At 45.0% G+C, this 27,345-nt stretch overlaps 1 protein-coding gene across 1 annotated transcript in view; it reads left to right on the forward strand.

Annotated features, from left to right (window-relative positions):
• CIT (citron rho-interacting serine/threonine kinase) overlaps positions 1-27,345 on the forward strand; it is a 1,023,678-nt gene that overhangs the window by 284,763 nt on the left and 711,570 nt on the right. The window contains 1 exon segment of the mRNA XM_030217566.1: positions 20,026-20,079. Coding sequence (XP_030073426.1) covers positions 20,026-20,079 — 54 coding nt within the window.

Here is a 27,345-nt window from a genome sequence, read left to right on the forward strand (position 1 = left end):
TGTAAGAAGTGGTGTGACCACAGGATGTTTGAAGGCATCAGGAACGGTCGCAGTGGAAAGTGAAAGATTGAGGATATGACGGATAAAAGGGGTGAGAGTAGGCGAGATGGTGTTAAGAAGGTGGGTTGGAATGGGATCAGAGGAACAGGTAGTTCGTTTTGAGGAGGAGAGAAGATTTGTTTTTTCATCAGTGACTTCGGGAAAGGAGGAAAAGGATGGGGGGGGGGGCTGGGGAGAAAGGGGAGCGGACAAAGGGAGGGAGTGGTGGGGGTGGCTTGGATGAGAGTTCAAGGTTTATCTTCTGAACCTTGTCGTGGAAGAACTCAGCTAGGGTCTGAGGAGATAGTGAGGGGGGAGTTGGAGAAGGAGGCACCTTGAGGAAAGAACTCAGTGTGGCGAAGAGAAGTTGAGGGTTAGAACCAAGAGAATTAGTCAGTTGGATGTAATAGTCCTGTTTGGCAAGCAAAAGAGCAGATTGGAAGGAAGTCAGCATGAACTTGAAGTGTATAAAGTCAGCAAGGGCACGAGATTTCAGCCAGAAGTGTTCTGCGGAGCTGGCACAGGAACGTACGTAGCGGATTTTAGAGGTCAGCCAAGGCTGGGGTTTGGTACGCCTTATAGGACAGGGCAAGAGAGGTGCAAGGGTGTCTAAAGCAGAGGATAGGATAGTATTGTAGAAGAGACTGCTTCATTGACAGATTTAGATGGTGCAGTGGTAGAGAAAAGGTTCGAGACATTGGAGGATAGGATAGTAGGGTCAGTGGCCTGGAGATTCCTAGATAAATTGGTTAAGACAGGATTGGGCAGGAGAAAGTTTAAGTGTGAAGGTTATTAGATGATGGTCAGAGAGGGGAAGATCTGAGGCAAAGAAATTGGAGGGAGAGCAGTTATAGGAGAAGATAAGATGAAGACAGTGACCATTTTGGTGAGTAGGGGAAGTGGAACATAGTTGGAGATTGAAGGAGGATGTTAAGGCGAGGAACTGGGAGACGTAAGAGTTGGAGGGATTATTAGCATGAATGTTGAAGTCGCCAAGGATGAGGGAGGGGGAAGAAGCATCATGAAAGAAGGAAAGCCAAACGTCAAATTCGCTGAGAAAGGATGAAAGGGACTTATCAGGGGGATGATAAATAACTTCTATTCGAAGAGGCAAAGGAGTGAATAGGCGGACGGAGTGAACTTCAAAGGAGGAAAAGCAGAGAGACTGAGGTGGTAGAAGAGATTGAAATTTGGAAGAAGGTGAGAGTACCCACCACCGCGGCCAGTAGGGCGAGGAGTATGGGCGAAGAGATAACCACCATGGCAGAGGGCTGTGACTGAAGCAGGGTCTTCAGGGCTGAGACAGGTTTCTGTTATGGCAAGCAGATGGAGGCTGTGAGAGACAAAAAGGTCATGGGTATAAGAAAGTTTGTTGCAGATGGAGCGGGCATTCCATAGAGCGCATGAGAAGGGCGGGGGGGGGGGGGGAGGAGAGGAATAGAGATGAGATTGGAAAGGTCACGGTGCGACCTGCACAAATAGGGTTAGGGGGACCAGGATTGGGATTGATGTCACTAGCAGAAAGAAGAAGGAGTAAGAGAGTGCGGAGGAGAGTAGGAGAGGAGTAGCGACGAAGGCGAGGTGAACTCATATAGAAAGGGGAAGGTACAATGGAAGGGATGAAATGTTGAAGGCAGAAAGCAAGGAGGGAGGAAGAGTACAAGAGAGATGGTGAGGTAATGAAATCAACGAAGGGGAAATGTATAAGTGTAGTGCACAGTGGCTTCGGGTGGAGGAGTAGATTGGTGCGTAGGAGTAGATTGGGAAGGGACAGTACTAGGAGGGGAATGTGAAATGGAGCCATATGTAGTGACTCAGGCAGTCCAGGCGCTAGGCAGTGGGCAGGAGCTGAGGACAGAGGAGCAGAGGTTGCAGTACTGGAGTTTAAGCACAGGCTGGAGCAGAGGATGCAGGCTGGAGCAGACGATGCAGGCTGGGTAATAGTCACGAATAAAGGTGAGGCAGTGGGCAGGAGCTGAGGCTGAAGGCTGGAACAGAGGAGCAGAGGTTGCAGGACTGGAGTTTAAGTGCAGACTGGAGCAGACGATGCAGGCTGGAACAGTGGAGTATAGGTTGCAGGACTGGGGTTGAAGTTGCAGGCTGGAGCAGAGGTAGTAGGACTGGAATTGAGGCTGGAGCAGGGGATGCAGGACAGGAGCAGAGGCTTGTTGGTTCTAATGCAGCAGTACCAATGCTGCCTTTTAGAAGTGTTTCGTGATACTCCCCATTCTTCAGGGTTAGTTCCTCTGTTTCTGTATGTCAATCTATGTGTATGTAACAATGTGTCACAAGTACAGTTCAGTATAATGCAGTCTAATCCAATAGATGCAATTTAAAGGTCGGTGCCATCAATACTGATGAGAAGTCAGTGGATTATTCGTTGGTCTATATTATAAATACCTTCAATGCAGTTGTATTACAGTAGTGGATATCAGAGTTCTAGGTATACACAGCACTGTATATAACGGTCGGTTTCCTCCACAGTTCACAGATGGAGACGACCAAAGCAGGGCTCAGGGCTCTGGCCTCCAACTAGTCTTGTGGGTCTTGGCGTGTCTGTTGTGATGGTGCTTTCTGTTGGGTTGGATTGGATGGTCCGAGCAGGGGTTCCACACACCTGGCCGCAAGTTAGACTTATGGTTTCTCGGCTGCGGACTCGACTACTGTGGTCCTGTTGGTGTGTTCAGACGAGCAGGATTCGCTGGTCGTGAGCTGAGCTGTGTAATTAGTCAATCCATGAAAGCTTTTAGAGTGGTCCATGTTGCTTGAAGGTGCTCCTCTTGGTGTTCCTTGTGGAGTCCAGGCCAGATACATCTGTGGTTAGAATCTTGTTGGGTGGTAGAATTTGTAATGGAATTCTCTTTTTCAAATTGGTTCAGTGGTTCAATTGGTCACAAGAGTGACTCCATGAGAGATGGAGTAACTGTGATATCCGCAAAGTTCCCTATGGCTGGAGACCATTGGGAAGCTAGGGTCCACTGGGCCCGTCTCAAATTGAGGTGTGCCAAGGGTGTGACATGCACAGTAGAGGCCATGTGGCCTAACAACCTTAACATCTGCTGAGTTGTGACCTGCTGACTTTGCCAAACTTGGTCACAATGTCAACCAATGTGTCAGCATGCTGGTTTGGGAAGAAGGCTTGGGCCGTGTCTAGCAGGGCTCCAATGAATTTGTTTTACATAAGAACATAAGCATTGCCATACTGGGACAGACTGAAGGTCCATCAAGCCCAGTATCCTGTTTCCAACAGTGGCCAATCCAGGCCGCAAGTACATGGCAAGATCCCAAGAGTAAATCTTTCTACAGGGGTTAGATTGGTGTTTAGATAGTTTATTATGAACCCTAGTAGCTCATGCACCTAAATAGTTCTTTGTGTTGATTCTTGTTCTACTTCCCTTGATGTGCTCCTCATGAGCCAGTCGTCTAGGTAGAGAAACACGTTCACTTCTAGTCTGCATATGGATGCTCTGACTACTGGTAGCTGATGCAAGGCCAAAAGGCAGGATGTGGTACTGGTAATCGTGCTTCCCTACTTAATTCCTGGGAGAGTTCTGCACACAATTTAAGAACATTCTGCACTGATTTTTAGTGTTCTTGCACAACATTTTTCCATCCTAAGTGCTGAAATTCCCTTCTGCCTTTTCCTTTCTCAGACTCCAGCTTCCCCTGTTTCAACTGCTCTGAGTGTAGTTCTCTCTCCCTCTAACTCCCACCTGTTCAGCTTGTCATACAGAGCTTTGTAGAGTGCGAGACACACTCCACTGTGCATATGTGAGTGCTTTCGTGCCTGCTACAAGAGTTCAGTTACCTCAGTTGTTTTTCCTACGTGGTGAGGAGAAGCTGTGTCTGTGGTTTCACTCCCGGTCTTTTTTGTGCCTTTTTTTCACGCTGCCTGTTCTCAGGTCTCTGTTCCCCCTCTTCCCATACACTTTAGTTCCTTTTTAGTTCCTTTTTGCCCGGTTTTAGGTTTTCTTTATATTTTTATGTCTTAGGCTGTGTCCTTCGCTTGCCTTTTTTCTGGTGCCTTGTCCTTCTTTTCAGGCACTATTGCGTCTTTTGATTTGGCTGTGGAAGTTTTTCCATGTATGTCCACAAAAGTTCCCAGTGGTTTTAAGCGCTGTACCTGATGCAATCAGACCATCTCTGGTAAAGTCACCCATTCTTGGTGTCTTCAGTGTTTAGGGCCTGATCATAGCCCTGCTAACTGTGTCCTTTGTCTTTGAATGAAGAAGAGGATTCAGCTGTCAAGAGAGGCTCAATGCGAAAAGATTTTTGGGGGCCAGGTCTGAGTCATCATCATCGAGGTTAGTGGCATTGGCGTTGACATCGAAGACTGCTTCAACATTGGGGTCATCAGTCCACATGGCTGATTCGAGACCTATGGATACTGGGAGCAGTAGTGCGTCGAGTGGGTCTCCACTTGTCTTGAACCCGACTACTGGGCAGGGCCCCCGGAACCGGCCTGTGTTTGACTTGACCCCTATGCGATATGAGGATTCAACATCTGCACCAAAGAGTCTCAATGCCTAGCTCTGGGCAAAGGCCAAGAAGCATCAGCATCAGTCCTCAACGCGTGGTGCCGGGAGCTCCAGGGCATTGAGGGATTCAGCACCCGAGAAGCGTTTGCATCGGGAGGATCATTCCCCCTCTGTTCAAGAGGTACTGATGTGTCGGTCCCCAACAGCTGGGACCCGACTCCTGTCTCAGACCGATCAGTTCTGCACCCCAGTGTTTCCCGGTGTCAGCCCTCGATGAGGGTATCTGGGCCTTTCTTCCTGAGCTTCTGGATGACCACCTGCAATGGTGTGCATTGGTATTCAGGGTGCTTGTGCCTACCCCGCTGCCAGTTGCGGCCCTGCTTGGCCCTCAGCCTGCGGTGCTGCGTGCGACCCCAGTGTTGACTGCCACCCAAGCCGGTACCCCCTCAACATAAGAACATAATAGTAACCATACTGGGTCAAATTGTCCTTCTAGCCCAGTATCCTGTTTTCCAAACAGTGGCCAAGCCAGGTCACAAGTACCTGGCAGAAACCCAAATTGTGGCAACACTCCATACTTAGAATTAAAACTTTATAAGAGCTCTCCTTGCTTGTTACCCTAATTACAATAACTGACTATAAATAAAGAGTTGTGCTAGCGGTGGGCGGGTGTTGGGGAGAGTGGGCGGGATGAGGACTAAACTAGATCCTGCTGTGGCTGCTAAAAGCTGTGTTAATGCTGTGGCACAAAGTTCAAATTTGAAAACTAGGGAGAAAAGAATATAGAGATTAGTTGATAAAGTTTGCTTTTTTACATTTTTATTCTGCCTATCAACAACCTACAATTCCTCTTTAAACTCTAATATTTGTTCCCAAAGCACAAAGCAAAATAATGTTCACTTACCAGAGAAATGTCCTCTTCTCTTAGAACTTCTGAGAAATAAAGTTAAGTGGGACCTTTCTCTTTATATAGTTTTGAATCTAAGGAATCAGCAGGCAAGGGAGACTTCTGATAGGCTGGTTAGCTGGAGGGGGCGGAGCCTGGTGCAAGAGTCCAATCCAGGCAGCAGGAGGTGGGACGAGAGTTCCCGCGTTCCTGGGCCCTGCGCCCGGAAAGAAGGGAGTCAACCTGATACTTGGAGCTTCGGCACTGCCAAGATGGCCGGCGCTCCCAACAGTAGGAGCAGCGGCGATTGGAACCCACCTTGGAGCGCCGGCTCAGTCGCAACGGCCGGCGCTCCACTTCACCAGTCGGGTCGAGGAGCGCAGCTGCTGGAGCGTCGGCTCGGCCAATATATGGCCTATGCTCCACTTCACGGAGGCGAGGAGCACAGCAGGTGAGGGGCGCGACAGGCTGTTACTTCAGCTTGTAGGGTCAGTGAGCTGCATGCTCTAGTAGTGCATGCACTGTATACTAAGTTTCATCAGAACAAAGTAGTCGTTTGCATGCACCCTAAGTTCCTATCTAAGGTAATAAACCAGTTGACTGTCTTGCCAACATACTTTCCTTGACCTTATGCCCATCCTGGCGAGAACACCTTGCACACCTTAGACTGCAAGCAAGCATTGGCCTATTTCGTGGAGTGGACAAGGCCCCACAGACAGTCCGCCCAACTTTGTTTCTTTTGATCCCAACAGGACTGGGGTTGCCATCAGGAAACGTACCATCTCTAGCAGATTGCATTTCTTTCTCTTATGACCAGGCTGCTTCAGTAGCCCACTTGCGGTCAGCCTCCGATGAAGAAATTTGCAAAGCTGCAACGTGGTCTTCAGTCCACACATTCACATCTCATTACTTTCTTGAGCAGGTTACCTGACATGACAGTCTGTGCAGACAGTGTTGCAGAATCTGTGTGGGGTTTAGAATCCAATTCCAACCACCCAGTCTCGTTTTATTAAGAATTCTTTTGCTCCACTACAGCACTGTGATGCTCCTGAAAATAGAACTGAGGCAGAGGAAAAGACAATAAAGTTGGAACAAAAAGACATGAAGGTACCCAAAGTGAAAAGACACCCCCAAATCACTAATGTTGAAACACATACCAAGAAATATAGATGAAAAGTGATGGCCACAAATGCTCGTAGTCTAAGCAATAAAGTTCATGACCTTCAAGCCCTGATGTTGGAGGCAGACTTAGATGTTGTTGCAATCACGGAGACGTGGCTCAACGGTTCCCACAAATGGGATGCAAGCATACCAGGCTATAATCTAGGAAGGATAGAGAGGGTCGTAAAGGTGGAGGAGTAGCTCTGTATGTGAGGAATGATATCATGGCGACTGAAATGACAGGGACCTGGGGAAAGGAAGAAGCGATATGGATCACCTTAAAAAGAGATGATAGAACCTCTGTTCACGTGAGTGTTGCCTACAGACCCCTGACACAATTAGAGGAACTAGATAAAGGTCTGATCGCAGATATTCAAAAATTAGGAAAGAAAAAAGAGGTTCTGTTGATGGGAGATTTCAATCTGCCGGATGTAGATTGGAAGGTTCTGTCTGCCAAATCAGAAAGAAGTAGAGAGATCGTAGATGCTTTCCAAAGTGCTCTGCTCAGACAAATGGTGACGGAACCCACGATGGAGGGAGCGACGCTGGATCTGGTGCTCACAAATGGGCTTAGTGTGTCAAATGTCTGAGTGGGTGCACACCTGGGAAGCAGTGACCATCAAACGGTTTGGTTTGATATGACAGCTGAAGTGGAGGGCAGCCACTCTAAACTCAAAGTCCTGGATTTCAAGCGTGCTGACTTTAGTAAAATGGGGGAATACTACTACTACTACTTAGCATTTCTATAGCGCTGCCAGGGTTACGCAGCGCTGTACAAGTTACCTGAGGAAGGAGCTGATGGGCTGGGAGGACGTACAAGAAGTGGTAGGGCAGTGGTCCAGGCTGAAAGAAGTAATAAATAGGGCCACAGACCTTTATGTAAGGAGAGTAAATAAAAGCAAGAGAAAAAGGAAACCGTTATGGTTCTCCAAGCAAGTGGCTGAGAAAATAAAGGCTAAAGAGTTAGCGTTCCAGAAATATAGAAAATCTCAAGAAGAGAAACACGGGGAGGAATACCGGATGAAACTGAAAGAAGCCAAGAGAGAGGTACGTCTGGCGAAGGCGCAAGCGGAAGAACAAATGGCTAGAAATGTAAGGAGGGGCGACAGAAATTTCTTCAGGTATATTAGTGAAAGGAGAATGACTAAAAAGGGAATTGTGAGACTAAAAGATACAGCGAACCGCTATGTAGGTAATGATGAAGAAAAAGCCAATTTGCTAAATAGATACTTTTGTTCTGTTTTCACTGAAGAAAATCCTGGAGAAGGACCGCGAGGAACTGGCAAAAGTACACCTGAGAATGAAATGGATATAGCACCGTTCGCGGAAGAGAGTGTGTATCAACAACTTGGAAAGCTAAAGGTGGACAAAGCCATGGGACCGGACGGAATCCACCCCAGAATATTGAGGGAGCTCAGAGAAGTTCTGGCGGGTCCTCTTAAAGATTTGTTTAATAAATCCTTGGAGACGGGAGAGGTTCCGAGGGATTGGAGAACGGCGGAGGTGGTCCCTCTTCACAAAAGTGGTGATAGGGAAGAAGCTGGAAACTACAGGCCGGTAAGCCTCACTTCGATTATTGGAAAAGTAATGGAAGCGATGCTGAAGGAAAGGATAGTGAATTTCCTGGAAGCCAATAAGTTGCAAGATCCGAGACAACATGGTTTTACCAGAGGGAAATCGTGCCAAACGAATCTCATTGAATTCTTTGATTGGGTAACTGGAGAATTGAATCATCGACGTGCTATAGACGTAATCTACTTAGATTTTAGCAAAGTTTTTGACACGCTTCCCCACAGGAGGCTCTTAAATAAACTAGATGGGCTGAAGATAGGTCCCGAAGTGGTGAACTGGATTAGGAATTGGTTGACGGACAGACAACAGAGGGTGGTGGTAAATGGAGTTCGCTCGGAGGAGGTGTGGTAGCCGTGTTAGTCCATTCTTAAAGGTTATCAATAGAAATCAAACAAAATAAAACATGGAAAAGAAAATAAGATGATACCTTTTTTATTGGACATAACTTAGCTCAGAGGAGGGAAAAGTGAGTAGTGGAGTGCCTCAGGGATCGGTGCTGGGGCCGATTCTGTTCAATATATTTGTGAGTGACATTGCCGAAGGGTTAGAAGGTAAAGTTTGCCTATTTGCGGATGATACTAAGATCTGTAACAGAGTGGACACCCGGGAGGGAGTGGAAAGCATGAAAAAGGATCTGAGGAAGCTAGAAGAATGGCCTAAGGTTTGGCAATTAAAATTCAATGTGAAGAAATGCAAAGTGATGCATTTAGGGAGTAGAAACCCACGAGAGACTCAGTCCAATCCTGGTCCGGTCTGGAGGGACTAAAGGAAAGCAAATTAGCAGGTAAGATCTAATTTCTCCTTTTTTCACGGAGAGAGAGTAGTGGTTGCTTGGAATGCTCTCCCGCGGGAGGTGGTGGAAATGAAAACGGTAACGGAATTCAAATATGCGTGGGATAAGCATAAAGGAATCCTGTGCAGAAGGAATGGATCCTCAGGAGCTTAGTCAAGATCGGGAAGCGGGGCTGGTGGTTGGGAGGCGAGGATAGTGCTGGGCAGACTTCTACGGTCTGTGCCAGAGCCGGTGGGGGGAAGCGGGACTGGTGGTTGGGAGGCAGGGATAGTGCTGGGCAGACTTATACGGTCTGTGCCAGAGCTGGTGGTGGGAGGCAGGGATAGTGCTGGGCAGACTTATACGGTCTGTGCCAGAGCCGGCGGTGGTGGGAGGCGGGTCTGGTGGTTGGGAGGTGGGGATAGTGCTGGGCAGACTTATACGGTCTGTGCCCTGAAGAACACAGGTACAAATCAAAGTAGGGTATACACAAAATTAGCACATATGAGTTATCTTGTTCGGCAGTCTGGATGGACCGTGCAGGTCTTTTTCTGCCGTCATCTACTATGTTACTATGAGAGACTTATGTGTTTTGCGGTGAGAGTCTGATAGGTACTGAGGGGGAGAGGGATCTTGGGGTGATAGTATCCGAGGATCTGAAGGCGACGAAACAGTGTGACAAGGCGGTGGCCGTAGCGAGAAGGTTGCTAGGCTGTATAAAGAGAGGTGTGATCAGCAGAAGAAAGGAAGTGTTGATGCCCCTGTACAAGTCATTGGTGAGGCTCCACTTGGAGTATTGTGTTCAGTTTTGGAGGCCGTACCTTGCGAAGGATGTTAAAAAACTGGATGCGGTGCAAAGAAAAGCTATGAGAATAGTATGGGATTTGCGTTCCAAGACTTATGAGCAGAGACTTGCTGACCTGAACATGTATACCCTGGAGGAAAGGAGGAACAGGGGTGATATGATACAGACGTTCAAATACTTGAAAGGTATTAATCCTCAAACAAATCTTTTCGGGAGATGGGAAGGCGGTAGAACGAGAGGACATGAAATGAGATTGAAGGGGGGCAGACTCAGGAAAGATGTCAGGAAGTATTTTTTCACAGAGAGGGTGGTGGATGCTTGGAATGCCCTCCTGCGGGAGGTGGTGGAGATGAAAACGGTAACGGAATTCAAACATGCGTGGGATATGCATAAAGGAATCCTGTGCAGTAGGAATGGATTCGCAGTAGCTTAGCCGAAATTGGGTGGCAGAGCAGGTGGGGGAAGAGGGGTTGGTGGTTGGGAGGCGAGGATAGTGGAGGGCAGACTTATATGGTCTGTGCCAGAGCCAGTGATGGGAGGCGGGACTGGTGGTTGGGAGGTGGGAAATACTGCTGGGCAGACTTGTACGGTCTGTGCCCTGAAAAAGGCAGGTACAAATCAAGGTAAGGTATACACATATGAGTTTATCTTGTTGGGCAGACTGGATGGACCGTGCAGGTCTTTTTCTGCCGTCATCTACTATGTTACTATGTTATTCTGTTCCAGGCTGCACTTTCAGTTTGTATATATTCAGGTTGATCTGAGTTACGTCCTTGCCATTGCGATGCCCAGTTGACCAGTGTTAATTGTTTATGTGAGCCTTAATGCTAGGGATACCCTAGATGTGAGAATAAATAGTTGAGGAGGGAGCCAATTTCTTGACTCCCCTCTCTGGGACATGGTTTCTCAAAGTCAAGGCAGGTTCTGTCTCAGCTCTCCCACAAGGAGTTTCTCTCTGATACCAATGAGGAACGCTCATTGGTGTCAGAGGAGGATCCAAGGTGCTTTTCCTCTGAGTCCTATGGAATTTCCTCTGAACCCTCTTCTCTACTTTAAGGAGAAAGTCTCCTCTGGAGAACCTTTTTTTCCCTCTCTTTTGTTAAGGAAATGGCTGAGGCTATTCCATTTCATGTGGAAGTGGAGGATGAGCGAGACCAGGGCTAAGATGCTCGAGGTCCTGGGCTATGAGTCCCCCACCTAGGGAGGCTGTGACTGTCCCTCTCCACAAGGTGCTCAAGGAAGTCCTCGGTAGGAACTAGGAGTCCCTTCTGTTGGTCCCTCTCTTGCCGAAGAAGATTGGATCCACAGTACACTTGGTTTTGATAGGTCCCAGTTGCCTCAGAACTCCATGGTGGTGGAGTCCGCTCTCAAGAGAACCAGGAGTTTGAGACTATGCCTCGACGCCCCCAGACAGAGAATCTAGGATCTTGGACTCTTTCGGGAGAAAGATGAATCAGGCCGCAATGCTCATGTCTCTTATACAATGTTACCAGCTCTTTACGAGCGTGTACTTGCGGGACTCGGTGTGCAAGTTGTTGTATTTGACGGACTCTCTCCCACTGGAGTAGGTTGGGTCAGTACGCCAGTTGTCCAAGTAGCAGAAGACGTGTTGTAAGTTCTTTGCTAGGGGCTCCTACAACACTTTTGACGTGGCATCCAGGATCTCTGCTCAAAGTATAGCAATGCGCAGACTGTCATGGCTGCATGTTTCTGATGAACAGCCGGTTCAGCAGAGGTTGGCGGCAGTCCCATGCCAGAGGGATAACCTTTTTGGAGAGAAAGTTAAGGAGGTTGCTGACCAAATCAAGAAAAACACACTGATACCATCTCCTCTCGCCTGCCGGTCACATTCTGCATCAGCCTCCTCATTTTGGAGGTCTTTTGGCAAATCTAGGAGGGGTGCCTACCACCCACAGAGACATAGGTACGCCACCTCTTCTCGCCAGCCTGTTCAGACTCAGTCCCAGCACTTTCGTTCTTGTCAACAGCATGCACCTAAGGCCCCTGCTGCTCCCCAGTTTAAGCAAGGGACAAACTTTTGATTGGCTCCAGCAGAGCATAGCCACGTTAAAAGTGTTTGTCCCGGATGACTTGCCGGTTGGGGGGAGGCTGAAGTTTTTCTACGAAAGGTGGCCCCTTATAATCTCCAATAGTTGAGTTCTTCCAACAGACAGACTCTGATACGCTCTCAATTGGTTTGAAAAACCTCCAAATTGCTCACCGACAGCTCATTACTTCAGCTCTCAGCATGAGTAGGTACTTGCAGAGGAACTCTCTGGCCTTCTGAAGGCCCATGCGGTCGAGCCTGTTCCACCAGGGGAGGAAGGGCATGGATTCTATTCCATGTACCTCCTTATTCAAAAGAAGTCAGAGGAGATGTGTCCCATCCTAGATCTAAGGGGCCTGAACAAATTCCTTGTCAAAGAAAAGTTCAGGATGGTTTTCTTGGACACCCTTCTACCCATGATTCATTAAAATGATTGGCTATGCTCTCTGAAGGATACATGCATCTCAATACTTCCAGCCCACCTGAAGTATCTCTGATTTCGGCTGGGAGCACATCTCTTGTTGCACTTCGGCCTTCCGTCAGCTCCCAGGGTCTTTACCAAATGTCTAGTCGCAGCGTCACTATGGATATTGGAAGTCCATGTGTTCCCTTACCTCGACGATTGGCTGGTGCTGGAGCTACTAGAGTTTGTTATAAACTACCCCATCTTCATCCTGCTCAACAATTGGAATTCATTGGAGTTCTGCTCGATACACAACAGGTTTAAGCTTTTCTCCAAGAACTGAGAGCAGAAACTCTAGTTGCTCTGGCTTGGATTTGAACCTCACAGCATGTCTCAGCTCTGCAGATGTTGAGGTTTTTGGGTCATATGGCTTCCACAATTTATGTGACACCCATGACACGCCTTCACATGAAATTCGCCCAATGGACCTTAGCCTCTCCTTGGTGTCAAGCTAGCAGATGTCATCAGAGTGTCTCTAGAGCTTGTTCATTCTCTGCTGTGGTGGACTATTCGATCCAATTTGACTATGGGACTACCATTCCAAATTCCTCAGCCTCAAAAGGTAATGGTGACAGATGCATCACTCCTCTGTTGGGAGGTTCATGTAGATGGACCACGCTCGTGGAGCCTGGTCAATCTTCTGGAGCTCTGGGCTATCTGGAACGCTCCAAAGGCTTTCAAAATCTGCTGTCCAACAAAATTGTGCTCTTTCAACCACACAACCAGGTTGTAATGTATTACACTAACAAGCAGGTGGGCACCAGATCACGCCCTCTGTGTCAGGAGACCGTCCCTATGTGCCACTGGTCTCACCAGTATGGCATGTTCCTTTGTACCAGTTATTTGGCAGGCAAAACCAATAATCTGGCTGAGAGGCTGAGCAGGGTTATACAACAGCATGAGTGGTTACTCAACATGGGAGTTGCCCGCCAGATCTTCCAAGTGTGGGGTACTCCCTCAGTGGATCTCTCTGCCACTCAACTGAGTCACAAAATCCCACAGTTTTGTTCCAGACTTCAGGCTCATGTCAGACTATCGTCTGATACCTTCCTCCTGCATTGGAGGACAGGCCTTCTGTATTTATATCCTCCCATTCCTCTCATGGGGAAGACTTTGCTGAAAGTAAAGAAAGACCACGGTACCATGATCTTGATCACGCCTAACTGGCTGCGGCAGATCTAGTTCCCTCTTCTTCTGGAGTTATCCTCTGAAGAACCATGGAGATTGGAATGTTTTCCGACTTTCATCAAGTAGAACGAGGGATATCTTCTGCATCCTAGTCTTCAGTCTCTGGCCCTTACAGCATGGATGTTGAGAGCCTAGAATTTGCTTCTTTAGGTCTGTTTTATGGTGTCTCTTGGGTCTTGCTGGCTTCCAGGAAAGATTCCACTAAGAGGTGTTATTCTTTCAAAAGGAGGAGGTTTGCCGTCTGGTGTGAAGGCAAGGCCCTAGATCTTGTTTCCTGCCCTAGTCATACCCTGCTTTTCTACACCTCTCTGAGTCTGGCCTCAAGCCAACTCTGTAATGGTTTCACCTAAGCTCAATTAGTGCTTATCATGTAGATGGTATGCCAGTCTCTAGACAGCCTTTAGCTGTTCCTTCATGAGAGGGTTGCTTTTATCAAAGCTCCCTGTCAAACGTCCACTTGTATCATGGGACCTCAATGTCGTTCTCACCCAGCTGATGAAAGCTCCTTTTCAGTCACTGAATTCCTACTATCTGAAGTACTTGACCTGGAAGGTCATTTTGTTGTTGGTGGTTACTTCAGCTCGTAGGGGTCAGTGAGGTTCAGGCTTTAGTAGTGGATGCTACTTCTACTAAATTTCATCATAACAGAGTAGTCCTCTGCACGCATCTTAAGTTCCTATCAAAGGTTGTGTTGGAGTTCCATTTGAACCATTCTATTGTATTGCCAACATTCTTTCTCTGACATTGCCATCCTGTTGAGAGTACTTTGCATACCGTAGACTGCAAGTGAGCATTGGCCTATTACATGGAGTGGACATGGCCTCACAGATAGTCCGCCCAACCTTTTGTTTCTTTTTATCCCTACAGGATTAGGATCGCCATCGGGAAATGCACCATTTCTAATTGGCTGTTAGATTGCATTTCTTTCACTTATGCTCAGGCTGGGCTGATCCTGGAGGGTTATGTCACAGCTCATAATGTCATGGCTTCATCGGTAACTCACTTGCAGTCAGCCTCCATTGAAGAAAATTGCAAGGCTGCGATGTAGTCTTCAGTACACACATTCACATCCCATTACTGCCTTGAGCAGGATACCTGATGTGACAGTCGGTTCGTGCAGACATTGTTGCAGAATCTGTTTGGGGTCTAGAATCCAACTACCTCCCCCCCCCCCCCCCCCCCCAGGCCCGTTTTATTCTGTTCTAGGCTGCACCCTTAGTATGTATATAGTTTCAGGTTGATCTGAGTTATGTCCTTGTATTTGTGAGGCCCAGTTGACCAATGGTTGTTGTTTTCGGTGAGCCTGAATGCCAGGAATAACCCACTTCTGAGAATAAATAGGCCTGTTTGTCCTCGGAGAAAGCAGAGATTCTTACCTGTAGCAGGTATTCTCCAAGGACAGCAGGCCTTATATTCTCACAAACCCTCCCACCTCCCGTAGGAGTTGTCTTCTATTTTTTATTTTATTTTTTATGCTGTAGTATTTAACTAGGGTAACCGTGCCCTCGCCGCGGGCAGGAAGGCACTTGCGTATGCGTGGTGGAGTGTGTCTCACGCTCCTCAAAGCTCTGTAAAGCTTGTTGTTAAAACTCATTACAGGGCAATGTTGCACCACTTTATCCACTTGTTAGAATATAAGGCCTGCTGCCTTGGCAAATACCTTTTACAGGTAAGTATCTTCGCTTTACCAGTGCCATGTGCCCACTCCTAATGCAACACTGTGTGCTTTGGGCTGCACAATTACACTTACATCAATAGCCATGGATCAATAGAAGCCCATGTAGCTTGGACCAATGTTACATGTGGGTCTGTTACTGCTTAGATGAGTAAATTTGTACCTGAATGTAACCTTCCTGACTCCAGTGTCATCTGGAGCTAGTCAATGTTTTCCAGTGTGTTTAGTTTATTGAGAATTGCTAAACCACCTTTCAAAATAATCAGCAAATTGGTGCACAACAGCTAATTAGTATGATGATGTACAAAACAAAAGTGAAAACAATGAGCAACAGTAGATAAATGTCGAATTAAAAGGAATATATATGCAATAGTTAAATTATATATATCATGGAAATTAAAACTGTAAAAACCTGGGGAACTGAGGAACTGAGTTCGATTCCCACTTCAGGCACAGGCAGCTCCTTGTGACTCTGGGCAAGTCACTTAACCCTCCATTGCCCCATGTAAGCCGCATTGAGCCTGCCATGAGTGGGAAAGCGCGGGGTACAAATGTAACTAAAATAAAAAAAAATAAAACTTTAATCCAAAATTCAACATTTTTCAAACACTTGCAGTATTAATATTATTTTGCAACACTGAACATAAATGGCAGTGATCTGGAGCTGTGGAAGACAGGAGGAAGAGGGTGAGCCATTATGTGACTTGGGCTTAACATCTCTATCACCCCTGTCCCACCTCACCCCTCCCAACTACTCATGGAAAACCTTGGAGAATGCTGTCATGGCTGATAGTGTGCCATGTCAGCAGAGAAGAACTGCAGTGCACTGGTTCCATCACCATAGCTGGCCTAATGCATAGAGCTTTCTTGCTTCCTTTTCTAGCCTGAGGCAGCCACACATTTGGCGCGTGCATGCCCACAGTATGGAAAGTATTTTACTACGAGAATGGGGGGCCTTCACCTTAGGAGCCACATCTATTCCTGTCCACTTCCCCACAGGAACTACTAAGGTTGTGCATGCATGGGTGCCCTAGTTACTGGCTTCATCTATACAGGTAGGTAGCACCACCCACTAACAGAACTGAAAAATATCAAAGGTCTTAAAACTGCAAATGAAAAATATTAGAATGATCATCTTTAAAAGTGAAAGTTCCACTACTACAGTTTTTCATATCTATAGTGCTACACAATATATGCAGTGCTGTACAGATGTATATAAGGGACACATCTGCATAAAATGATTTGGCCTAGATTTAAAGTTTAGGCACATATACATAGTAACATAGTAAATGTCGGCAGATAAAGACCTGTACGGTCCATCCAGTCTGCCCAACAAGATAAACTCATTTTACATGGTATGTGATACTTTATACCTGTTTGATTTGTCCTTGCCTTTCTCAGGGCACAGACCATAGAAGTCTGTCCAGCTCTGTTCTTGTATTAAGTTTTGAAGCTAACGTTGAAGCCCCTTAAAATTTACACTCCAGCCCATCCCTATCTATTCAGTCATGATCAGTGCATAGACCGTAGAAGTCTGGCCAGCTCCCGTTTTGTTTCCCAATTTCCGGTGTCACCACCCAATCTCTGCTAAGATTCCGCGGAACCATTCCTTCTTAACAGGATTCCTTTGTGTTTATTCCACGCATGTTTGAATTCCATTACCGTTTTCACCTTCACCACCTCCCGCGGGAGGGCATTCCACATGTCCACCACCCTCTCCGTAAAAAATACTTCCTAATATTAGTCCTGAGTTTGTCCCCCTTCAACCTCAATTCATGTCCTCTAGTTCTACCGCCTTCCCGTCTCTGAAAAAGGTTCATTTGTGGATTAATACCTTTCAAATATTTGAACATCTGTTTCATGTCACCTCTGTTTCTCCAAGGTATACATGTTCAGGTCAGTAAGTGTCTCCTTGCACTGTACATGATCTGCCATGTGCTTGCAAGCCATTTTTATTGTGTAGTTTTGAAATAGAATATTTTTGCTCAAGAACCTATATTTTTATCATTTCTGGAAGGATAATATTGATAGCTGATTCAAAAAGAACATGGTAATACAAAGTAATTGTTTTCTACTGTTAATTCATGTTTCAAACCTTTTGATTGTATCAAAGCTGAACAAGGAAAATGTCCTAGTTCTAACCAACTAGCTTCTTTCTTTCAAGATAAAGTTTGTAAACTAAGATCTACTTTTCCCTTAGGTAATAAATTTGATTGAGTTATGTCAAATCTCTGGACAAGGTATACTAGTAGATAAAGTATGAAAGTCGTTTTCAGTTATTGACTGGTCACTGTTCAATAAGTTATTTCATAAATATTGTTTTGCCCACTGTATATTGGATATCTGCCCTCTGTATTTGGAATGTGCTCCAACAATCTTTAGTTTAAATGTATATTTATGGATTGAACATCAATTAGTTCATGTTTTCCTACTAGTTTAGCAGAAATTATAATTATGCCAATGCCAAAGGATTTAACTAAACCAACATAAATGGATTCCATTGGCATCAATCCCTTTTTTTGTCAGACTAATGGAGGGATTGGTAACCGTTCAGCTCAGTCATTATTTAGATTTACATGACGTTACCTCCTTCACAACGGAGACAGTATTGTGTTCCTTGTTAGATCATGTGAAGTTATTATTGAGCTTGGGTAAAAATGCCTTGTTTCAGTTTGATCTGTGATCTGCTTTTGACCTTGTGGACTATTCCCTTCTTTTATATAAATTGGAGGACTTAGGGATTACAGGGGCAGTACTGGATTGGTTCAGAGGCTTTTTGACTAGTAGATCGTATAGAGTAAAATCATAGGGGGAATTGTCCACAAGTTGAAATAACCCTTGCGGTGTTCTGCAGGGTTCTCCACTTTCTCCTGTATTATTCAACTTCTTCATGCGATCTCTAAGCCTTTTATTAGAGAAACATGGCCTCATTCATTATATCTATGCTGATGACATTTCAGTACTAATTCTTATAAATCAGTCGTTGATTTAGATAATACAAATAATCCTATATGTAAGAAACTGTTGAAAGGATGGATGCAGGACTATAAGTTAAAGCTTAATTCAGAGAAAACTAAACTTTTGTGTTTTAATTACCATCCAGATTTAAATCCTTTAACAATTACAATTAATAACACAGTTTTTACTCTTTTCCCAATCATTAAAATTTTGGGTGTTTGACTTGTTTTATTTCACTAGAATTTCATTTAAATTTGTTATAAAAATTTTTTTTTTGAATGATGAAAAAACTGTGCTTTATAAGGAAATGTTTTGACTTGGCTCAGTTTGAACGGTTGGTTCATTCATTGGTACTTTCATCACTTGATTATTGTAATGTAGTGCACTTGGGCAGTACCAAACATTCATTTAAAAGACTTCAGACAGTGCAGAATACGGCAGATTGATTATATGATCTTTCCAGATATGACAGTGTATCCCCTGATTACAATTGATTACACTGGTTACCTATAGAGGCTCGGGTAAATTTTAAATTTGTGTGTTTTCTTTATAAAACATTGCATGGTCAAATTCCTAGCTGTCTATTAACTTATTTCTGTTTTGTCTCATTTCCAAGAACCAGGAGAAGTGATATTAATGTTTTTATTATTATTATTATTATTATTATTACTTTTCATCAACTAGAAGGATAAGGAGATTTTTAATTTTTGGTTGGCTGTTCAAGCAGCAAGTCTATGGAAGGATCTTTATAGTACAGCTTTCTTTTTCTCATTCGTATCTCTCCTTTAGAAAAAGTCTAAAGACTATTCTGTGTAGAAAATTTACCTCTTGATTATGATCTTTTGCTAATAATATCCTAGGAGAATGTCCTAGCTCTCTCGTTATATGCAACCCACTTAGAACTTAGTGGTAACAGCGGGATATAAAACAGAGTGTAATGTAGCAAAAGATGATGCAAGCATAGAACTTTTGGCTAAAGCTGCTAAAAAAAAAAGGGTAATATTTTCTATAGGTATTTTTACTATTACTGAAAAACTTTTCTTACTTAAGTGTTGTTGCTAAATGTTTTTCCTTTTCAAAAGTTGTAAAAAAATTTAATTCTTGGTCCAAAGTTTGTTTTTTTCTGAATTGTTGAAACAAATTGTCTTGTAGGCTTCTCATACTTTATTGCTCTATTGCTGTATAAACTTCAAATAAGGCCTAAGTAGTCCCTAGTAACGGTCACAATAAACTTATGCACATAATCTTGGATATCCCTCTAAAAAATGTTGTCGTTGATGCTGTATTGGACTTGTATATAAGTAAAGAAACTTTTTTCAGTGTGATTTGTCTAGCAGCTGTCACACATTGGGGTCCTTTACTAAGCTGCATTAAGGATCTGGTGTGGGAAGCACATACTACCTGCTTGTTAGTTGTCATGGGTGGAGAAGAGGAATAGCTGCCGATAGCAGCTAATGCATGTGTTGATGCCATATGCTGTCATGACTGCTGATAATGCTTTCACTTAATTCCCCTCATGAAATCCTGATCCACTGATAGAAACATCCCTACCTGATCCAGAGTCTACTTGTTTCACTGACCTGTAGGAGTAGAGCTGTAAAATAAGTGCTAGTGGTCATTGGCATTTTGGAACTCTCCTCTTTCTACTAGATGACTAGGGATTAGTTGGAGGGAGAAGTTCAGGAGGAGATGGTTCAGATGGTCCCATGTTATCTATCTAGGCATATAGACCAGTGCTCCTGTGGTAAGTATTTGTCCCATTTGCTAAATGGAAGTCAGATGCTGGGCATGCTGCCTGTATTTACTACACAGGCTTTGCACTTACCGCACCTTAACTTTCAAAAGTGAGGAAATGGACAAAAGCTAGTAAAGTGTGTTAAAGTTTAGAGGTAGTTAATAAAATGTGTTTATTTCTAAAAACAGTCTTAAAATGTAATATGAAATGTGATTTTTTTTTTGTATCACTTGTTTCTATTTGTAGATAAATGCTGAGCAGCAGAACAAAATACAGGACCTACAGGAGAAGCTTGCAAAGGTAAAAGGGCTAGTAGCTCCAGGATTGAACTCTGAGCTGTTTTTCAGCACTATGTTTTGTATCTGAATTCTGTTCACAAAATATCTTATGACTGTATACAATGAGATTTAAGGACCTAAATGTGTTTATATTGCAGGAGAACAGAAACATGGAACCTTTGACAGATACAGTGGTGGAAATAAGTATTTGATCCCTTGCTGATTTTGTAAGTTTGCCCACTGACAAAGACATGAGCAGCCCATAATTGAAGGGTAGGTTATTGGTAACAGTGAGAGATAGCACATCACAAATTAAATCCGGAAAATCACATTGTGGAAAGTATATGAATTTATTTGCATTCTGCAGAGGGAAATAAGTATTTGATCCCCCACCAACCAGTAAGAGATCTGGCCCCTACAGACCAGGTAGATGCTCCAAATCAACTCGTTACCTGCATGACAGACAGCTGTCGGCAATGGTCACCTGTATGAAAGACACCTGTCCACAGACTCAGTGAATCAGTCAGACTCTAACCTCTACAAAATGGCCAAGAGCAAGGAGCTGTCTAAGGATGTCAGGGACAAGATCATACACCTGCACAAGGCTGGAATGGGCTACAAAACCATCAGTAAGACGCTGGGCGAGAAGGAGACAACTGTTGGTGCCATAGTAAGAAAATGGAAGAAGTACAAAATGACTGTCAATCGACAAAGATCTGGGGCTCCACGCAAAATCTCACCTCGTGGGGTATCCTTGATCATGAGGAAGGTTAGAAATCAGCCTACAACTACAAGGGGGGAACTTGTCAATGATCTCAAGGCAGCTGGGACCACTGTCACCACGAAAACCATTGGTAACACATTACGACATAACGGATTGCAATCCTGCAGTGCCCGCAAGGTCCCCCTGCTCCGGAAGGCACATGTGACGGCCCGTCTGAAGTTTGCCAGTGAACACCTGGATGATGCCGAGAGTGATTGGGAGAAGGTGCTGTGGTCAGATGAGACAAAAATTGAGCTCTTTGGCATGAACTCAACTCGCCGTGTTTGGAGGAAGAGAAATGCTGCCTATGACCCAAAGAACACCGTCCCCACTGTCAAGCATGGAGGTGGAAATGTTATGTTTTGGGGGTGTTTCTCTGCTAAGGGCACAGGACTACTTCACCGCATCAATGGGAGAATGGATGGGGCCATGTACCGTACAATTCTGAGTGACAACCTCCTTCCCTCCGCCAGGGCCTTAAAAATGGGTCGTGGCTGGGTCTTCCAGCACGACAATGACCCAAAACATACAGCCAAGGCAACAAAGGAGTGGCTCAGGAAGAAGCACATTAGGGTCATGGAGTGGCCTAGCCAGTCACCAGACCTTAATCCCATTGAAAACTTATGGAGGGAGCTGAAGCTGCGAGTTGCCAAGCGACAGCCCAGAACTCTTAATGATTTAGAGATGATCTGCAAAGAGGAGTGGACCAAAATTCCTCCTGACATGTGTGCAAACCTCATCATCAACTACAGAAGACGTCTGACCGCTGTGCTTGCCAACAAGGGTTTTGCCACCAAGTATTAGGTCTTGTTTGCCAGAGGGATTAAATACTTATTTCCCTCTGCAGAATGCAAATAAATTCATATACTTTCCACAATGTGATTTTCCGGATTTAATTTGTGATGTGCTATCTCTCACTGTTACCAATAACCTACCCTTCAATTATGGGCTGCTCATGTCTTTGTCAGTGGGCAAACTTACAAAATCAGCAAGGGATCAAATACTTATTTCCACCACTGTATTCAGATACATCAAATGTAGAAAATGAGTGCAAGAATTAAATGCTCCTGGTTTCATAGATGAGACCCCAAAGTCTCAAGCAGAACTCTTGGGTCGCATGAAGTTTTGTCGTTAATTTGCTGCACTTTTAGATTTGGTCTCATGTATAGTACAATATGGTCCAGGGAAGAGGACAACTTTGGGGATGGGGTGGGGGGGAAGAGGGAACCTTTACTGATGGAATGGGCTCTACCTTAACCAGAATTGAATCTGACTGATAGCACCAACAATTAAAAAGGAGAGAAAGAGCAGCTTTTAACTCCGGAATTTGTTTTGGAGTGAGGTGCCTTCAAGGAATCCTTTTATTTTTATATTTTCTTTTAATATAAAAACAACAATCCATAACAAGTATGAATCATACAACTTACACAAATTCAACCCTTCCATCCCCTGCCCTGTAAGATTACTTGAGAAAATACCCAGCCATCCGTTTTCCCTACAATGCCAACTGACATCAGAATCAAAAGGAACATTGTCTATAAAAAACCCTCTGGTTCCTTAGCATCAGCAGCAGATGAATCCAGAGATTTGTGGGTTGTGACCATTTACCAGCAGGTGGAGACAGAGAGCGTTGAACTGCAGTTCCTTATAGGATGGAATTCTCCTTGGTCAGTTAGTATTCTCTATCTTCAGCAGGTGGAGGGATGGTCTCTCACAAGCTCTTGGTCTCATCTATTGGCAGCTCCTGTTCTGGGTCTCTCAGTTCAGTAGAGCATCGGGGGTGCGCAGCTGAGTGGTGCCGGCTTTAGAGGATACATCTGGTCACCCCAGGTCCCTCCCCCACCCCCAACCTTCTCCCTTTTCCAGCCCTTCCTCCATTCTTATTCCTCACTGAAAATAAAAAATTTGGGCATAATTCTTTAAAGCCCACACCATTGGCTGCAGGAGAGATACTGCTTAGTGATGCAGAGGAGGTGAATTTGCTTCCAGCAGCACAGGCAGGACTCTCAACGGCTGGCTCTCGCAGGGTGAATGTATCTTTACATTTTCTTTTACCTTTGGGTCAGTTGCAGTTTTACTCTTGTTTTCTTTACAATTGCTGCTGAAGTTGTTAAAAGCTGCTCCCACTGTGGGAAGTGGAGAGCAGCATTGGGGCAGTGTCCGGTTGGCTGTGCAGGCTTTCCTCTGGCAGAGGGGGCTGTGTTTGGGGAGGCCTCGTTAGTTTTCCCGCACAGGAGAGATGCGAGCTCATTCTCCTCATGGGGCCAAAAGTGATCCAACAGCCTTTTTAACTACAGAGCGATTCGGCAGCAGCGCTGTCAGCGGCTTCTTTATCCGGCACTGCTTTAGAGATCCTTACACATATCTCAGCTGCTCTGGGGGTTTTCTCTGGGAGTGGGGTCTTCTGACTTTTTTTGTCCCCTAAGTTCATTCTGCTGCTCCATATAATGCCTATATGTTGAAGAAACCTTTGGAGATTTCTGGCTTGTTCCGTGCCTCACAGTTTCCACTGATAGACCCTGCCTTAAAGAGGAGACATTCGCACTCCAGCTCAGAAGTAAGGTGTATTGCTCCCCTGTCTCACTATCATTCTGAGGGAGTTATTTTAGGTCAGTCTCTTTCTGCATAGATACATGAGGAAGTGGATGAGGGGTTGCTATTTACGGAGAAATCTGGTGATCTCACCGTAGTGTGGGTGTTTCATAAGGAGGAGTTGCTTTCCTTTATACCTAATTCTCTCCAGGTTCTTAATATTTCTTCTTATGATCCTGCTACATCTCCATCTGCTCATCTTAAAATGGTGAGCACTAGAATACTGTTTCAGTCTTATATCCAGTGCATGAGGCTAAGGAGGAAGTCATTTCTGCTCAGTGGGTTACCTCAGACATTGCCCTTCAAGTTGTGGTGGATATGCCACATCTTTACCCCATTTCCACGCCAGTGCTGGAAAAGGTCCGTTTGCCTAAAGTGTATTCGTTGGTGACTGCAGTCATCAAAAGACCACACTGTCTGTGTGGTGAGTTAAGATTTTACTTATAGTTCCAGAGTTGGCTAAATGCTGTTCTTAGTGTGGGAACCAGTATCAGGGCAGTGCACCACGTGTGTTAGACCTCTGAAAGGGCCTGTTTAGTGTTCTCATATTCTTAGATGCCTTTCATTTAGAGAACTTTGGGTCCCCTCAGTTGTTTCACAGATGGCAGTTACTTAAACACCCTGAAAGTTTCTCTCACTTCTTTTGTTGAACTTCTTTTTTGTTACCAGAACTCTATTTATATTGATACTAATAGATATTCCTTTTTTAGCACCTTTACAAAGGAGCTTCGTTTCAGGCTTAGTGCTGTTGGCTCATGTTTCTGTGAGAAATGTTACATATTGAATTATTCTTTAAGGCTAGTGTACTGGTCTCCATGGTAACCATGGAACCTCTGCTTCCATGGTGGCATTTTCTCTAGGTGCAGTGTTAACAGCAGAACAGAAGGTGGTTGGCTTTGAATCTGAAGGTCACTGGTTCAAGGTTGGTTTGTGCATAATGTTAGAAGCTGTGGAACTCAGCTTTGTTTCAAATGGGCCTTATTTTCCTTCACTCTCCCATATTGCTTACCTTCACAAGCAGTTCATTGCATGGCTGGGACAGCTAACATATACACGACAGTGCTAAAGATTAGCTGTGTTGGTTTGCAACAGCAGCTCTGCTCTCTGTTATTGCACACTGACACTGGCCAAAACTATTGTGTACCAGCTCCAGCCACCATTGTATCAGCAGCACCACTAGCTGTATGCTGTAGTCTTTAAGTGCTTCTATTGCACCTTTTCATTGTATTGGACAGCTAGTGATTATTACAATGCGACTTCAATGTAGAGGAACAGCTTAATAGTTAAAGCAACCAACTGAGATCTAGAAGTTGCTGGTTCAAGTCCCACTGCATCGTGCTATCAATAGTGCACAATGGTACAGATAGCCATATTCTGCTACACCATCTAGCTCTGGCTCTCAGCCACACTAGTTAGCTCCAGTGCACAGCCAGTTGTAATACACAGCCACACCAGCCATTCTTGACCCTCTCGGCAAGAAGATAGCTCTGGCTTAGGCATTGGACAGCTGATTTGACTTCCAAGTCACATTTAGCAAGCTACCTTTTAGAGTTAAACTTTTGTTTGGAGAAGATCTAGAGAAGTTGGATAAAGACCTAGGGGACTCCAAGTCTCAGAGATTGCCAGAGGACAAGTATAAAGATTCTTTTAAATCCTCTCAGTCTCATCTTAGGTTTCGTGAGGCCAAGTGCTAAAGGCCAAGCAAACCTAACTTTCAGGGTTCCCAGTTCAACAAAGACAAGCCGTCTTTCATGTTGGCAGAAAGAACTCTGCTTCAAACTCCAGGTCTACCAATCTTTTCACCTCCCAATGATGGGGTCTCGGTTCACTCCTTGGGTTTCATAATAGCAAGACTCCTCTCCAGGTTCCATGAGGAATGTGCCAATGTGTCTTGGAAATACTAAACTGGAGTTTGTGATAAAGTCACATCCAGGATAGTTGAGTTAAGGCAGTTTCAGTCTGAAATACAAGTCCCAGAAGGCATTGCAGGCAAGGAGCCAGAGGGTGAGATGAAGAGCCCGGACTGGACTCCTAGCTGCAATCGGGGAAGACATAGGTGTAAGCTGGCAGGTTGTGTAGAGTGGCTGCCACTAGGCGGAAAGAGAGTTAGGAAACCCTGTGTGCAGGAGCTCATCATTGGTCTCATTAGTCTAATGCTTAACTCAGCTGGTGTGGGTGTGTGGAAGCTAATGGAAGGAGAATGATTGGTTGTGGTAGCTGAAGCCAGGGATTGATTAGGCAGGTGGGAAGGAGTCTCGGCAGTTCAGTTCAGGAGAGAGAAGCAGAAGGAGAGAAGCAGTTGCAGGCTGAAAACCCTTGGGCAGGGAGGTCCCTAAAGTACTGGTAGTTGCAGGCTGAAAGTCCTTGGGCAGGGAGGTCCCTAAAGTACTGAAGCAGGCTGAAATTCCTTGGGTGAGAGGAAGTCCCAAAAGTATTGAATTCACTGTGACGTTGAGGCCGGGGAAAACCCTTGGGTAGAGGAAGTCCCTAAAGTATTGAACTCTCCTGAAGGTAAAGAGGATAAAAGGTATAAATTGCTGCTTGGTGACTGAACTGTGATGATGAACTGAAAGAACTGTTTGTCTTGGGAATTGAACTACTGTTTATTGTGCACTGGATAAAGAGCCCAGACTAGAGCTGACTGTAAGCCTGTATTGAATCCTGGTATGTGCTGATAGCCTGCTGCTTAAAGGGGACTATTGGCCACACACTTTAAGGTGGCTTATATGTGCTTAAGATTGAAGGTGAATGCTGCTGTTGGAACTGTGTACTAGAAACCTGCATGGAATAAAAGTCCTTAAGATTGAAGTTACTGGTGGACATCTATTTCTTCATTGTACCGGGAGCCTGTGGCTGGAGGAGATTGTTCTATCCTTGGCTGCACAAGAAAGGTACCTGGTTACAAGTTCTCCCATTGTTTCTTGGAATCTCCATGCAAGCTTCAGCTCAAATATCAAGCAGTTCAAGCCACATTGCAAACGCTTCTTCATTTAGGCATAGTCCCCATTTGCAGTTGGGGAACAGGAAGTTATTCCATTTGTAGTTCCAAAGAAGGGAGCTTCCTTCTACCTGAGTTTGAACTTCAAAAGGGTCAGTGTTAAAGGTTCAGCATGTCACAGTGGGAACATTGCAGTCTGTAATAGTTTCATAAATACATAAGTACTTAAATATTGCCATACTGGGACAGACCAAAAGTCCATCAAGCCCAGCATCCTGTTTCCAACAGTGGCCAACCAGGTCACAAGTACCTAACCTCCCTGGATCTCAAGGAAGTGTGTTTCATATTCCCATTTCACCTTTCCACAGAAGACTTTTGATTTGCAATCCTTGGAGAACATTATCATTTATGACCATGTCATTCAGCCTTTCCACATCACCAAGGACATTTTTTCAAGGTCATGGTAGTAGTACATAAGTACATAAGTACATAAGTAGTGCCATACTGGGAAAGACCAAAGGTCCATCTAGCCCAGCATCCTGTCACCGACAGTGGCCAATCCAGGTCAAGGGCACCTGGCACGCTCCCCAAACGTAAAAACATTCCAGACAAGTTATACCTAAAAATGCGGAATTTTTCCAAGTCCATTTAATAGCGGTCTATGGACTTGTCCTTTAGGAATCTATCTAACCCCTTTTTAAACTCCGTCAAGCTAACCGCCCGTACCACGTTCTCCGGCAACGAATTCCAGAGTCTAATTACACGTTGGGTGAAGAAAAATTTTCTCCGATTCGTTTTAAATTTACTACACTGTAGCTTCAACTCATGCCCTCTAGTCCTAGTATTTTTGGATAGCGTGAACAGTCGCTTCACATCCACCCGATCCATTCCACTCATTATTTTATACACTTCTATCATATCTCCCCTCAGCCGTCTCTTCTCCAAGCTGAAAAGCCCTAGCCTTCTCAGCCTCTCTTCATAGGAAAGTCGTCCCA

The sequence above is a fragment of the Microcaecilia unicolor genome, chromosome 11, assembly GCF_901765095.1.
Source record: "Microcaecilia unicolor chromosome 11, aMicUni1.1, whole genome shotgun sequence".
Classification (NCBI taxonomy): Eukaryota; Metazoa; Chordata; class Amphibia; order Gymnophiona; family Siphonopidae; genus Microcaecilia; species Microcaecilia unicolor.